Source organism: Porites lutea, chromosome 5, assembly GCF_958299795.1.
Source record: "Porites lutea chromosome 5, jaPorLute2.1, whole genome shotgun sequence".
In the NCBI taxonomy this organism is placed as follows: domain Eukaryota; kingdom Metazoa; phylum Cnidaria; class Anthozoa; order Scleractinia; family Poritidae; genus Porites; species Porites lutea.
In genome coordinates this window covers 25073519-25088960 of record NC_133205.1, presented here as the reverse complement: position 1 = coordinate 25088960, position 15442 = coordinate 25073519, and the positions used below count along the sequence as shown (strand labels likewise).

Genomic DNA, 15442 nt, shown 5'->3' with positions numbered 1-15442 from the left:
ATGACGAGGCACGCGACAGGCTGAAACCTGCCTTTACTTAGTTAATGTTGGAACATCGTTACGGAAATAATTTTAAACATCAGGATCTTAAATAGGTAACAAGCCCATGACCTATTTTTTGCAACTTTCCCTAATTGCACAGCTGAGGATGTTACAAACATTAAAGTCAAGATGCCAAAATTGACAAGAAACTAAGAGGCCTGGAAGTAAATGAGATTTTTCTAGTTAAATATCGGAAAAAAGCGAAAAGCGAACGCACAGTTCCACTTAGAGCTTTTGTTTTCAGCATTCAGAGCTGAATCACCCAATTAACTCATTCGAGGACTTGTGGTGTTAAATTGTGATATATCGTTATTTCACTAAACATTCCGTCAGTCTTAACGTACTTATTTTCCGCATAACCTTTCATCGGCACTAGTTTATCGATAGCACATAGGAATCTGAAACATTTTGAACATTTCGTTCAAGGAGAGAGAACGTCCTCAATTGCCATTTACTAGCTAATGGAGAGAGTATTGCAAACTTTGTTTTCAACCTTCATTCTTCATTCTCGAAGCTTTGTTGGTGTTTAACCTTCTGCGAAATTACTATGAATATTACAGTTTAATTGCCCCATGTTCACCTCTTCATCTTATCGCCAACACCTACCATTTATACTGACTCATTATGGTTTGAGAAAAGACGAGCGGGTTTCCCTCCTGGTAACTTACCGGCCATTAAAAGCCTAGTTATGCGTAACTGACATCTTGTGTAAAATAGTTAGTTAGTTTCAGGTGTGTTCCAGAAATATTAGAAACCGATAGTTAGTGGTAAAAAGATGTTGTATTTGCTATGCGCAAAGCAACCAATAAGAGGTAAGGTCAGTAGCGACTGATATCATAATGGTTTAAAAAACGCGAAACTGAAAGTGTCGATAGAAATTAGTCTAACCATTTCTTCTCACTTAGTCTGCATTTTCTGCATTTATGTTTCTACGTTTTTTCAGTTTAATACTTTGTTGAACATACTATATATTACGTCGTGGTTTCGGTTGCTACGCCAGTCAATTCAGTAAGACAAGCCTCGACAAAAATTGATAAAAAATCTCAGCTATTGTAAGAACGGCTTGAACTTACTACAAAACTAGCGTTCCAGTATTTAATAATTTTCTCGTCAATTTGGTTTCATTTTCCAAATTTTTGTTAAATAATTGTTTGTTTCCTCGTCAATACTTGAACTAATATCATGAATACTGTATTACGTGCATTTCCTTTATACAGAAAAAATAGTATGTTTTCAACGTTCAGGAACATTTCTTAGTTGAAACATCCCAAGATGGATTACACTGTACAAGCTATTTTCAATTGCTATTTTCTCATCAGTAACTTTCCCTATCTGGTCAATTTTCCGTCAATTTATTTTTATCATCCAACTGAGTTAAATTCCTTGACTGTATAAAAATAAAATATGTCAATTTTATATTCAATCTCCATCCGTTGCAATAAAAATTACTTACTCATCAAAAAGTTTGAATTGAGATTCCTCCGTTGTTTCAGTGCAAAATAAACACTTGAAAAAATATTTGCGGTTAACTCCATCAATTTTCTTAATAATTCGGCATCTTTTCTGTCAATTTTGTGTAATAATCGTTAAATTTTCCATCATTGGTACATGGTCCGTATACAATTTGGATGAGAACACAGTTAACTTCTCCTCTGGTAAGTATAATGCAATTTAATTGCGTTAACAGTCATCCTACAAACACAATTGAAAACAAATCTGTTTTCTTGTTTTGGGTACTAGTTTTTAGCTTTCTATTATTGGGTTAACTTCTCCTTAAAATGTGCGAAACTTGCTTTAGTCCGGGTTTACTTGTTGTAAGTCTTTGCATGGCATGATGAACACGCCTTTGGTTTTTACATTCCGGTATTCTGGGTCCTTTATAGGTTTTCTACTTTGGTTTATGTGGAATAGGCATGAAATCCTTAACCTAGTAGAAAAACAGGAAATACTATTGTTTAATAACTCAATTTAAGAGATGTTAAATCCTGCAGTATTCTGTTTATTATACTGTGCAAGATTTTATCATTAATCTGTGTATGAAATCCTCCAGTCAGGGTGTGACCATTCAAATGGAAGTTACTGAGTAGAATTTTTCTGTGGAGCTGTTTATAATTCAGCCCGTTGACTCTAACTTGATTCAGTTATATAAATATCGAAATCCTAGAGAAGCCACGCCCGAATGAACGCTGATTCGTTTCTCTATATTTAACTATGACAATGCAAAATGGTTCGCTGTCAATGTGGCACACAAAAAAAATTCCCAAAATTCGACCATTATATAGAATAGATTAAACAGGTGCGATTGAAAGCTCTTAGTTTGGCTCAGCACGCAGTATAAGATGGTTTTGTTCATTACTTTCCTGGGGTGTTGTCTGGTTTTGCTACGCGAGGCTCAGTTCTAATCCATAGTATAAAACTACTGATAAGTAAAACTACTGCGGTGGTAGCTGCTGTTATTGCTACTACTACCGCCCTGTTTATTGCTGCTGCCACTACAAGGAAGGGCTCGCGGCGTTGCACACTTTAGTATGCAACTAAAAGTGGTACCAGGTTTTGATTTTGTGGCTTAAAAACCTCAGTGCTTCTTCCTCGGAAGGTGCTGGTAAGCTTCATCATAGAGGATTATCCGCTTCGATAAAAAATGAGGCGCGCATCATTGTAGAGTACTTTTCAATACTCTTTCAGTTTTCATAGCACTTTTCATATTAAAATGAGGGATTCAAACTCAGTTTTGTCTCATAAGAAACTGAAAAATGAATCTTATAACTTGTCAGCTTGTCCTACAAAACTGGCAACACCCAAACACTTGAACTCCTGTTAAAAACTTGAAGGTGACATGGCCGAGAAACTAACCCATATAAGAAGGATCTGCTCAGTGGCAGGACAAGTGAAAGCTTGACGAGCGAAAATATTGAGTTATGTAACAAGTGCAACAATACTTGATTTTAACGGGAAAGGTACTTAAAAATTCTGAGTCTTTAGACCTGAGAGATGTTAGATACTCTTTACTTATTATCGACTGCAGCATCCTCTGCTTTGTAACTCTCTCAGTACCAGAGTGAGAATAGTAGGCTAAGGCCCTTACACCGGAAACTTGCTTTAAGTATTTACGCAATTTTGGAATTATTTGGAAGTGACAGGGATGCCAAAAATTGAACTTACTTGGTTCGAAACTCGAGACGAGTTAAACTGAAAGTTGAAGGATAAGTAGAAAACAAGCCAGGTTGCTGGCGTGCAAATGCCAGTTTCATTCACCGGATTCACAACAAAAGGGTATACTAAATGTAACTGAATGAATCTTTTCCAAGCGCTTTTGCACTGAAAGAGAAAAGCGTTTTTCAGTTAATCGACAATAAGCAAATATTTGCTTTTGGTTGTGTGGGCTCTCAAGGATGATTTGTTTAGTTACGTTTAGTTTCCACTCATTTATGAAACATTTCTAAACTTGGGCAAAATTTTTAAGACTTATCCTTTTCTTATGCTGCAAAAGATGATCACTAGATGATAAAAACCCGCCACGACAATGATTTTCCAATGTTCAAAACTTTCGTCTCAAAAGCACCCCAAATAGACAACTTTGTGTTGATATTGCGACTTACGTTTGTTTACCTCTGATCTATCTTTGAAATGTACTTACTATAAATCGAATGCGTGCCACGAGAAAATTTGTCTTAGAAGAAACTGTTCCGAATCTTTTTTCTTTCAAATTATTCTCTACCCTCATTTAATAGAGTTCCTCGAAATGACTCATGTTGCGTTTTTGTGTTTTATTATATTTACTTAATATTTTTTTAATGATCAAATCCTTCATGTATACCTAAATTCCGTTTTTGGGCCTAAACGATAACGACGTAAATGTGCAGTTTTCCAGGTTCGTTCTTATTAGCAATCAATAAAATTAAAATATTGTTTTGATCGTGCCACATAATTCTCTCTAAACCGAACGATAACCTTAAGTCCCAAACACAATACTGTAAATACAATACGCTGAGGCATCCATATATTACCTTCCTTTATATTGATGTTTGCCTTTAGTTCATTATTTATTACTCTTGGCCACTTAGTTTATGCTCCACCATGAGCTAAACGTCAAATATCAAGTACCATATTAAGTGATGTTGTTACTCGCGACACGATCACTATTTCAGTCCAGCCTTACATAACTCTGCAGCTCGAAAAATAGCTCAGTTTGACGTTTAAGACTTTACGTGAGGTGGGTAGTAAGTCAAGGAAACAGAACTGTTCTAGCGCGTTGATAAGGTCTTGACCACTCAGGAAACGCGTAGGTTGTGGGTAAGTAGTTTATGATGTTTGGTAAAAATTAGGCGCCATTCCGGATAGTTTCTTTTGTTTTACTATACAATAGTTTAAGTTTGCTCGCGGCAGTGGCTGTAATCCCCGTTAAGTAGAGATGCAATATTTTTCTCTCTAGGTGTAAGAATGTATTGACAAGATACAATAAACACAACTTCTAAAAAGAAGACCACATAAAAGGCTCCTTGAATTTTCAAAAAGCAGTAATGGTTTGTTCTTTTAAAAGACAAGGATTCGTGCGTGGCAATCTGCGTTCGAGCTTCAAGGACCTACACAACTGACGCAAACGAAACTTGGTTTTAAATAGTTTTTAAATAGGTCATTAACCAACTAAGGAATATGTGAAGTAAAACTGTACTATACTTCAGTTTCGACAAAGATAAACAACTAACTTGCCCAAGGCTATAATTAATTAGTTATCTTTGAAATATTCCAGTGGACTCCTTTATACGTATTCATTTAATTTGCAAAGCAATTGTTTGCTGCACATAACAGATTGTTCTTTAATTAGAAAGTTACGAATACATTAGTGCTTCTAAACACCTCCCAGAACAAAGAGCGAAAAGGGGCTTAGAAATTGTGCAATACTGCGAAGAATAACCCTTTTGTGCTTTCGCAGCTTGAAATTAAAAGTATGATAAACATTTCGCGGATATAATGAAAGCAGCAGTTAGTTCATGGTTTCCAGTGGGGCTATAGCGTGCTGCGATTTACTCACTTCCACAATCAACGAGACTGTTTCATTCCTCATACAGGATACATGCCAATTTTAATCGCGCGATGTTTAACACTCATCACGTATTCTCGAGGCAAATTGGCTGCGACCGAAATTTAATTAATTTATTAACCCTATTGCCTTAGTGAAACAACAAGAGAGGTGTTAATATATCCATGGATACAGAGACAGTTTAATAATCTTCATTGAACGTTAATTGTATTATGGAGTTCTTTTAATCACCACCCAGCGGTCAAAGACGACGGCTTTTGAGATTTTAAGTCCATAAATCTGGCCCAACGATCGCGGTATTCAAATTCCGGAGCCACGCACTTTCGCCATCATGGCGTCAATTTTACCTACGGCACTCATGAGCTATTAACATGTAATAAAAAGAATTAAGACAACGAGGCGATGACACAAATACATTTTATCAACTTCCTGGGAGGAATAGTGTTAAGAGGGGACCATGGGGGCGAGAGGAACAAACAAACTTAAGTATTATATTGTTAATATCGCCTTAATCACAACGCGCGCCCCTGATTGGCTGAGCGCAATAGCCTATTTATTTTGAGGCCTTTGTTTGAACAAATAAACACTGATTAAAACTATGACAGTCGGTCATTTTGATTAACTAACAAAGGACGAAGATTAGGGGCAAATATAAAATCTGCATTAATCTAAATTTTCTTTTCAAATAAAAATTGCTGAAGACGAGGCAAGTTCTTATCGAGGACAAACAGCAAAGCTGGTCTTCAGAGAGAGTAATTGTTGTGGATGTTAATGATGGAAGGAGTGCGACCAACCATGGTGTTTTCAGAGAAGAGGGAAAAAAGCGAAAGGCATGGAGCAGATCACTCGATAGAGTCTGCTTTGATTAACGCATCGAGTAAAGGCTACACGATTGATATGATTCTAGGAACTCACGATCGAAAACCCAAGCAGGAAAGCAATCTTGAAGATGACGGCAAATTTTCTGGAAATCCAAGCGACGATGAAGGTACAGTAATTAAATAAACCATTAACTCGTTCGGTCTCAAAATTGATAGCACAATCTTATTAAAACATTCGATATAGTTTACTCAAGGAATTTCAATGCGTAATTCTACCTTTTAAAATGAACGCTCCGTAAACATAGCGAAGAGCTACAGATGAGGTGCTAATTTCGTGTTTAAACTTCGATTCCTTTATTTTTCTTTCATTAAACACAGGAAGAAATGTTTGCTTCTGTCTCTCGTTAGGCCTTTAAGTATCATTTTCGCGGTCAGACTTCTGCTAACTGTTAGGATAAAATATTTGTATAGTGAGTTTATTTGTGTTTCTCTCGCCCAATATGATTGTAAATTGACGCGCATGTGGCACTGAAATAAGCGCGACCTCTCGCGTCTTGTAAACTAAGTCAAATACAGAGTAACTCGCTCGTCAGTTGCCCACTTAACTTTCATTATTTAACAGACGATTTAAGTATTGGCGACGAGAAAGGGTGCAAAGATGGGGACGACATTGATGATAGCGATGGCAAACCTAGAAAAATGAGACGGAGTCGAACCACCTTTACAACCTATCAGCTGCATCAATTGGAGCGAGCGTTCGAGAAGACTCAATACCCAGACGTGTTCGCTAGGGAGGAGCTAGCTTTACGGCTAGATTTGAGTGAAGCAAGAGTACAAGTGAGTACATTTTCATATCATTCATCGGTGGTCATTTTTTGTATTTAAGGGTAGGTTAAAAATAGTTTTCAAGGTGAAGCCTGGAGTCAGTATTAATGGGCACAGACTACAGTCGGAACTTGGTTCATGGGCAAGTGTTAATGCCCACATCAAATGCGAACACCATACGAATAGACCGCTCCACTGCCGGGCTCGAGATTCTCTCTTCTCTTCACCAACTGAGAAGTTCATTTCGTTCTCTCATCCGGTGACTTGCTGGAATCGCGTGTTTAAGCAGAATGGAGGAAAAACGTAACTCCAGGCTGCGGAAATTATCTTTTGCCTTTTGCATCAGCATATAGAATGGTTGCGTGGCGCCCGAATCTTCATTTCCGAGAATGCAGCAATATTTAAACTTAGTTTGCGATTCAATAGTTGTGATACAGTCAGGGTTCCTTTGTTTTATCAATTATATTGGTGAAAACAAGCCAGTCGCATAACAGTTTCTTGTCTTTATCAATATTTTAGAGATTTGTAAAGTAATATTTTTTAATTAATTAAATAAGAAGTGTTTTTGATGTTTGCATTAGTTCTTTCGTTTGTTATATAAAAACGCGCGTGCGAATTGTTAAAACGAAAACTACCCTTCGATTTTCAGGGCTCATTCCTTATAAAGCCAGTGGTCAGAATAACTGGCGGGAGTGCTTTTTAGAGAGAGGAAATCAATTCTTTGAGTTGCTAGTATAAATAAGAAAAATTACCAGCTGAATAACTATTAATGGGGATAAAAAAAAGTACACGCGGTGTTCGGTAACGCCCGAAGTTGAGTGCCTGTCATTACAACCTGCCAACAAACGAAATATACCAAGAAAGTGAAAAATCGTTCTACACGACCCAAAAGTGATATAACTAGTCCGTTTCGGCTCAAAGTGGCGCTGTTTCAAAATGAACAAGACAACAGAATCTTACAAGCTTTTGTTGTGATACTTTTTATGTTGTGTAATTAAATCTCGGAAGGTTTTGTTAAATTTCAAAGATTTTAAAATTTACATTCAACTGTCGGCGTGTAAATGCGTAGCATTGATTTCTTTTAATAAATAAACTTCCTTTGAAACGCAGACTTCAAATTCAAGTCATTAATATGCTGAAAGAAAATGTTTTACCGGATCTTAATGATGGAGTTTGGACGGCGGCGTTGCGTTTCTTTCGTAATATCATTTCGAATTCATATTTTGTGCTGACGAATTGCTATTAACCACTGTAAATTGCATTTTAAGTGAATATGTATACAAAGAAATCACAATTGAGGCAATTATTTCGCTGTATTAATGGGTTATATTGCACAGCCTTGAAAACAAAGTGGATAATTAAACATGACGTCGATACTAGAATTGGCAATTAGCACAGGACCTTTTGAAAAGTCAGAGGATCTTTACAACTATTTCAATGGGGCAAGGCTTTCATAAATAACGCTTGCCCGAGGGGTTTAGGCTGGCAAATTGAAAAAGTTAATTAAGAATAACCTTTGCTTTGTAAGCTTTGCGATGTCTTCATGAGAAACAAGCGACATGTTAATAGTAATAATTATAACTATATTGAAAAGCTCAGATGAAACAAGAGAAGAGAACGCACATTACATAGATGCCGTGCGCAAGAATAAAAATCAGGAAAAACCTCATGGTATCCATTTCCTTTTCAGACACTCAACATTTGAAATTCTTTCGCGTGTATTTATAACTAAGCATGACTCGGTGCATTCTTTTTATTGAAGTTCCGTCGAGGTTCAATGAAATCGGTCAAGTACCATTATCCAAGTTATCCATCTTATTTTTTTTTTATATAAAAGACATTATTTGAGAGCGTCTTTCAGCTAAGACTGACTGATCAAGACAACGCAAAATATAAACACCTATAGTTTGGTTAACAAAGAGTGAAAAAGAAAGATGCATTGTTTAAATTTTGTGTTGTATAGATGAAGATGACGATGAAAAATAATGCCAAAATAGACGGTTTAAATTTGATTTTTTGATAAGGAAGTGATTTCATTTTTGAAGATACCTTTCGAAATTATCCTTTAAATTTGTTAATTTTATATTTCATTTGCCATGAGCCAATTTCGTTCCTTGTTACTATTAATTACTTTTTTTTACGATGGCAGCCAGTTACGTTCTAAAGTACACTTAGACATACAATCCGGTAAACTTTAGCCTATCAATAAACCTAATAAGTTTTAAAAATGACGCAATTTCTTTACGCCGGCCATTGTGTTCCCCTTAAAATATATTTAGCGCGTCAGTTATGTTTGCTTCTCCCATCTTATTAACGAGATTCAGTAAACGGCTTACCAAAAGAGTTACTCGAGTTTGCGTGTCGTAGAAGGTTAATTTGTATGCAGAAATCACACGTATAGTCAGTTTGCCGGAAGGCAAAAAGTAATCAGACAAAGTCCAACATCGTGCGTTTCATTCAATAGTTTAACGCTCTTTCGTAGAAATACTTAATGTATCACTTTCAAGCTAGAGTTTTCTCCGTTGATAAGACCACAGTGAATTAGTTGTGAAAACAATCTCGTTATCTCAACAGGCCACTCCTAGTTTAGACATAAAATAAAAACGACATGAAAACTATTATCAGGAAATGAAGTACTTAATGAAACTCCAAAATATTGATTCCACCTCAAGCTAAAAGCCCCATAGCATAAGTTAGAGATAAGACAGATAATTAGGTGGACCAAATTCGTCTAATTATAGAGTTTATCGGCGAGATGATCTGATTTTCCGTTGTGCCTCTTTCATTTGTAACGCATTTTATTTTCTCTACTCGACTTGCCCCAAGTTTATTACTTGGCCTATTTAAGCGTTAATTAAGTTTTTTGCAAGTTGTGCCTCTTTTTTCAGCGAAAATCCAATGCGCTAAACTATAAAACTTTCACAAAAATGATGAAAGTATAAGTGAATTATGAATAAGATAAAAATCAATGGCAATACAGCTCATTCTCACCCATTTTACATTTCTCACAATCAAGCTTTCACGGCTGTGTATTTATCAACGCTATGAATCTTCCTCTGTATCAGACACGCGATAAAATTGTTTTATAATGTGTACTTATCAAAATCATTACAATATTTCAATTAGAGGTTTTTTCCACATACAGATATAATTGATACTTGGACGGAAGGAGGACTTCTTTTAACAATTGCAAGAATTCTATGGTTGTTGTTTTTTACATATTCTAAACTGGAGAATGAAATCTTCACCTTACCGGGAAAAATCACGTTAACACAACTTTTAACAAACTGTGGGAGAAGAGTATTAATAGTAGTTAAGTTTAGAATGTCACCATTCGATTTTTTCCCTTTTTAATTTTCTTGCAAGCGGGAATTGTGAGCTAATCAAGAAATAGGAAAAATAGGGGATTTTAAAATGTTCCACAAGTCACAGAGATCCTCAAAAAAAAAAATCGATTCTCGCATAATTTGTAAACTATAATAGATTCTGACCGCGCTGTTATGTTTTTGTAAGTTGTTAATTTTGTAATTGTTAAACAAGTTACTCAGAAACGTTTTAAAAAAAATAAAGCAGAATAAAGTATTTGACAACGTAATGTATGATGACAAAAGGAAACACGTATGTCGACCTAAAGCTGTCTCCAGAAAGTTAGAAATCACAGTTGAATGCAATCTACAAGAAACAAGAGTACATCATTCAATTATAATGTCCTTCATTACCAACGGCCAATTAATTATGACATAAAAACATCTAACGCGGCTATAACTTCTGATTTAATAAACAAAATCTATGATGAGACCGTACCTTTCAAAAGAAATCACTAAACGAATACAGGCTTTTCCATGCTGCTATAAAAATGTTTCTGCTTTATTCAAAATAAAATTGGGTATTTTAAACTATCTCAGTTTTGCTTTCACCGGAGTAAAGAGTAAAAGGGGTTTCTGATTAAGAGGTGAAAAGAGGGGGTAGTTAAGAGAGTGGACTTTTGCTGGTCAATATAACGTTTTCCTTTGCCACAAAACCGTGAAAATGGCGACATCGCGTTTACCTGTATTTTCTAAGACCTGTTTTAAATTAGTTTTGTTGGGTGTATTATTCGCGTGTTTTTATACATGTGGTTCCACCTCTACAATACACGTGCCGTAAGCATGGTTATACCTAAACACGCGGCTTTGCGGTTCTTTGTCTTCTCTAAGCGACATATTTTTTTATATGCCGGATACCTGCACCATTCGCAAAGAAAAAGTAAAATGCGGTAACGATGATCGCATTAGTGTAACGATCTTTGACTGGCCTTTCTTCAGATCAAGAACAGTTCATTTAATAGTACAAATGTCCGTCATCTCGAGCATCGCTTTCCAATCTCCATCCAGTTTCGATCCTAAACTGCAAGCGTTGCATACAATTACAGTAATTTGAAAAAAGTCCTTAATTCAAGCAACTTAATATACAGAATAAGTCTTTAAAGTAAAAAAAGAATAGGCATCAATTTCTTTATATTCAACTAATGGCACATGAAGCGTTTTTTATCCGTTAGAGCACATTCCTCTGCGGAATACCTTGAATTCGCAGCTACTTTAACAAAGAGTATAATAAGTATAATAGTTCTGAAAAGGCTTTGTTGAACAGCGTTAAAGCAAAAACGCGGCATGGGTCGTGTGTATTGTTTTCAGCAGCTGCTGAACACAAGCCTATAGTATTTACCATTGAGAGTGGCTTTAATGGCCTTAATGGCTATCATTTAAGGCTACCAGTTTAAAATGATTGCTGTTAATTGGTTGGACGACACTTTCCAACGCTTGGCTTTCGTTTGAAATTTGGTTTGGGCCTTTGTACGTAATTCACGGCACTGGACATCTAGAGCAATCGGTCCTCGAAAAGGAACAATTAAGCTGGACCTAGGAGGGAAAAATATAAACTGATTTAAGAGAAAAATGCCTACCACCATTGAAAATGTTCATCTATTGCTGGTTCAAAAGGATTAGTGGCAATTACTGTGGCCCCAAAGTTTCTCTCAACCACTCACAATACAATCCCCGTACTAAAAACAAAACAATGCGAGAAGTAACTAGGCCCTTCACGACACTAGCATATATGACGGCTCGTTCGTTGCTGTGGTTGTGGTTGTTGTTTGTGACGCTGACGATGATGATGATGATGATGATGATTTGTTGTGTGCTCAGTGCTTTTTAAAAAACAATATTACTAATGATAACTTTTTGTATATCGTTCTTTTTCAGGTATGGTTCCAAAACAGGAGGGCTAAGTGGAGAAAAAGAGAAAAGTCCATCGGACGTGAAAGCCCGACATACCTTTACGGACCATCAAACGATTATAGAGCACTTCAAGATATGCCACACGTACACGCCGGCGCACATCCCTACCCCCCCGGAGTGGAAAGATGGCACCCACATGTGCCTGCTCTAAGCCTTTTGTCTCCTTACGCAACTGCTCCAAATCCGTACGGTCCCCTAGGGACCCACCTCAGTGTCGCTGGAATCTCACCGGCAGCAATGTACACGCACCATCTTTACAGACAGTACGCACGCCCAGCAATGACTCCATATTTGAAGAGCCCGCTCACTCCTTCGGACTCGCACGAATTTCGTCGGTCAAGTATTGAGAATTTAAGATACAAAGCGAAGCAACATAGTTCTTCTCACACAATGGCGGATGCAGGCAAGACGGCTTAGCTCGCATTTAAAAACACCTTAGGTAGAAAGAACAAAATTAAATTTGTTGAATATTTTAGCCTTGTTGGTGAAACAAAGGTTTCGAGTAAATTAGTTTAGAGCTCAGTACTCTAAGCTTGGTTTTCAGTGTGAAATTATTATTTTTGGTCAATGCCGTTTTTTGATCAACATAATAACAATTTTTAGGCATGTTTGTATTTTTTTCGGTCACTATCAACGCTTATTGTGCTTCTCGAAACATCAACTTGTCGGCCTGTAAGGTCATGATAATTACTAGACATACATTTGTACCCAGTCGTAATATCTCACCTCGAAAATAGAGTGAACAAGAGTTGAAATAAGTTTGTACATAGTAATAAGCCTGACAAATGCACCCTTCGTTAAGAGATGGTTGCCGTAATTTATTACTAAATGCGTGCTTTTTGTACCAATGAGGAATTGAAAATATATTTAACAGAAATATTTCTTATTTATAAACGTGGCCATGTGTGGCACGAGTTAGTAGCAACACTAGTGACAAATCGTATCTTAGATCCCTTACATTACCTGAGAGGTAGAAGTGAACGCAAGGAAAAGCAATTGTAGTGCTAGTAGATACCAACCGGGTATCATTCTAAATTGTATTTGAATAAGCTTTGAAGCGCATTCAGATAACATGTAGAGGTTTTCCGTGCTCATTCCCAAGGCTTCTTGTCACTTGGTCAGTGAAAGAAAGAGCTTTGGGGACGAGAATGCACGTTTTTCATCCTGTTTGACAAAACTATATTTTCCTTAATTTCGTTCAGTGCTAAATTAAATAAACTGACAGCAGTATTCAGCTTTGACCATTACCACTGACGTGGATAGTTTTTTTTTTCTCGCGTCGAAAGACTGACTTGGGTGCAGTGTATTCAGGAAAAAGCGGCTGTGAAAACCACAGTAGAAATTATGATTAGTTAAGGAAAGGAATTACAAATAAACTTCAGTTCAAAATCACAGTCATTGTTGTACTTCTTTATAAGAGCTACATTAAAAATAAAACATGCTGATACCTTACAAACAGTTTCAAAAGGGTTTCTATCTTGGAAATAAAGGTGGGTACCCTGTCTAAATTCAGTCGTAGCTAAGTTTTGTCAGATATTTCGGACCCAGCCCCTTAAGTGTGATTGCCTTCAAGAGGAGCACATATAAGAAAGCAATTTTCAATGCAAAGCAGTTCTTGCGGCCCTGATGTCGGTTCGGCGTATCGAATCAAGATGCACGTGATGTATTAGTGTTATATAAGTCCAAACATTCTTACGAAAGACTTAGTGTAAAGGCAACACCAGCTCTAGTAATACCGATCTGAAATTTAATAGACCTCTAAAACTCTCGAGCTAAACGTAACTGATGGTATAGTAATTAAAAGTTGGCGACGACTGTATTCCAGCTCACTTGATCGCGACCCTCCCCTAAGACTTTCGCTAAGAGTGTACCGTAACCTCTAACACTCACTTAGTTACAAACAAAGGGAGATCGGGGCAATGCCATATCGAGGAAAAATTACTTGGGCGGGGACCACTCAACATGATTTCTTTACTCCGTCTCTTGCGAAGGAAGAGATGTATGACCTCATTTCCACAAGGATAGAGTCTACATGCTACAGCTCAGAAGGGGGAAGGACACATTGCGGCAATCCTTTGAGTTTTTAAGCAATAAAGTAATATTGACCGACAGCGATTTTAGGCACATGGAACTGCAGGAAGGAAAAGTTTGTAATCTTATCAAGCATTCTTTAGGTTTCTCAAACGACTTTTTCGTCGGAGAATACTCTAGGAATCAAAGTAGGCGACGAAGACACCATGTTGTAAATCCTTAATGCCTGTATCCGATCGCGATCGCTAATCGTTACTGCTCGAGTTCCAGATCTAAAGATCACTGTAGAGAAAGAGGGCCGCGGGAAGATTGTCGAAAAATTAAGGGATAAATTTGGGCGTGGTTATAGCTTTATTACGCTAAAAAATACTACTCTGAAAAAGACAGCCAAATGGTAATAATCGAATACTTTCTTTTCCTCTTTTATCCTGACATCTTTATTCCCCCTTCCCCCCGCCACCACCTCCACCAACACCAACACGGATCGATTGATTTTTACAAAATTTTATCAAAATGTCCGTTTAAAAGGTACTAAAATCCAGACGTTTCGAGGGTGCTCCCTCTTCCTCAGTGGCGGTTTTTAGGCAACCAAATTTGCTTGGCTATGGGGCTACAAGCGTGGAGCTCCGCTACAACTGATGCGAAAATGAAGCTAATTAGTTGCCTTAGTAACTCTCACAGCTTCCTTCCACGCCTTGCACAACAGAAAGTTGAGCCGCCTTCTTGACTCGGACGAAGGTCTGTTCAAGAAATGGAAGTAACCGGTACTCGAGCTACAATAGGCTCTGACGCTTAGAAGAATGTAAGTATAAGAAACATCAGACTGTTGTCAATCCTCAATACAAAATCTACGCAATTTGGTTGGTTTAAACCACTGAGGAAGAAGGAGCACCCTCGAAACGTCTGGATTTTTGTACCTTTTGAACGCCCATTTTGATAAACTTTGTAAAAATCAATGCGACGATGGGCATGCGCCCTTCTTTCACGGGAGTTCCCAGGGGCGGATCTAGGGGGAGGGTGCAGGGGGTGCGCACTCCCCCCTCCCTGACATGACCTGCGGTTTTCTAATACAACTGGTATTCTGCCAAAAAAAAAACTATGTGGTTTAATGGTGTTGAAATAGAGCAAGAGACGAGTGCACCCCCTCCTAAAATAAATCCTGGATCCGCCCCTGGTTCCCCTGTCGGGAGGAAAACTACCTGTGAACTGTACACGTTCCTAAGGCTAGATGTTTTACCATTTTGCAGTTCTACCAGGGGCACCCAACTACGGCTTCTTCCTAAGTACATTGAAAACGCTTTTTAGGCTCTCCAGAGATCTCAGATCAGATCTCTAGAAATGCATTTTAAGCGGCGCTATAAAATTTGTATCTGTTCGGTCATCCTAGCAAGCACTTCAGTATTATT

General features: G+C 37.4%; 1 protein-coding gene across 2 annotated transcripts; it reads left to right on the top strand.

Annotated features, from left to right (window-relative positions):
- Window positions 1-4188: 4188 nt before the first annotated feature.
- Window positions 4189-13399, top strand: LOC140936511 (aristaless-related homeobox protein-like). 2 transcript variants are annotated; one of them, XM_073385994.1, is made up of 4 exons: window positions 4189-4335; window positions 5785-6071; window positions 6527-6741; window positions 11970-13399. In XM_073385994.1, exons 2-4 carry the CDS (start codon window positions 5849-5851, stop codon window positions 12420-12422), a joined length of 891 nt encoding a protein of 296 aa, XP_073242095.1. In that variant the 5' UTR covers window positions 4189-4335; window positions 5785-5848; the 3' UTR covers window positions 12423-13399. The 2 variants fall into 2 exon arrangements, with proteins under 2 accessions (XP_073242095.1, XP_073242094.1); XM_073385993.1 differs by lacking the exon at window positions 4189-4335 and having other exon boundaries at window positions 5670-6071.
- The last annotated feature ends 2043 nt before the right edge of the window (window positions 13400-15442 follow it).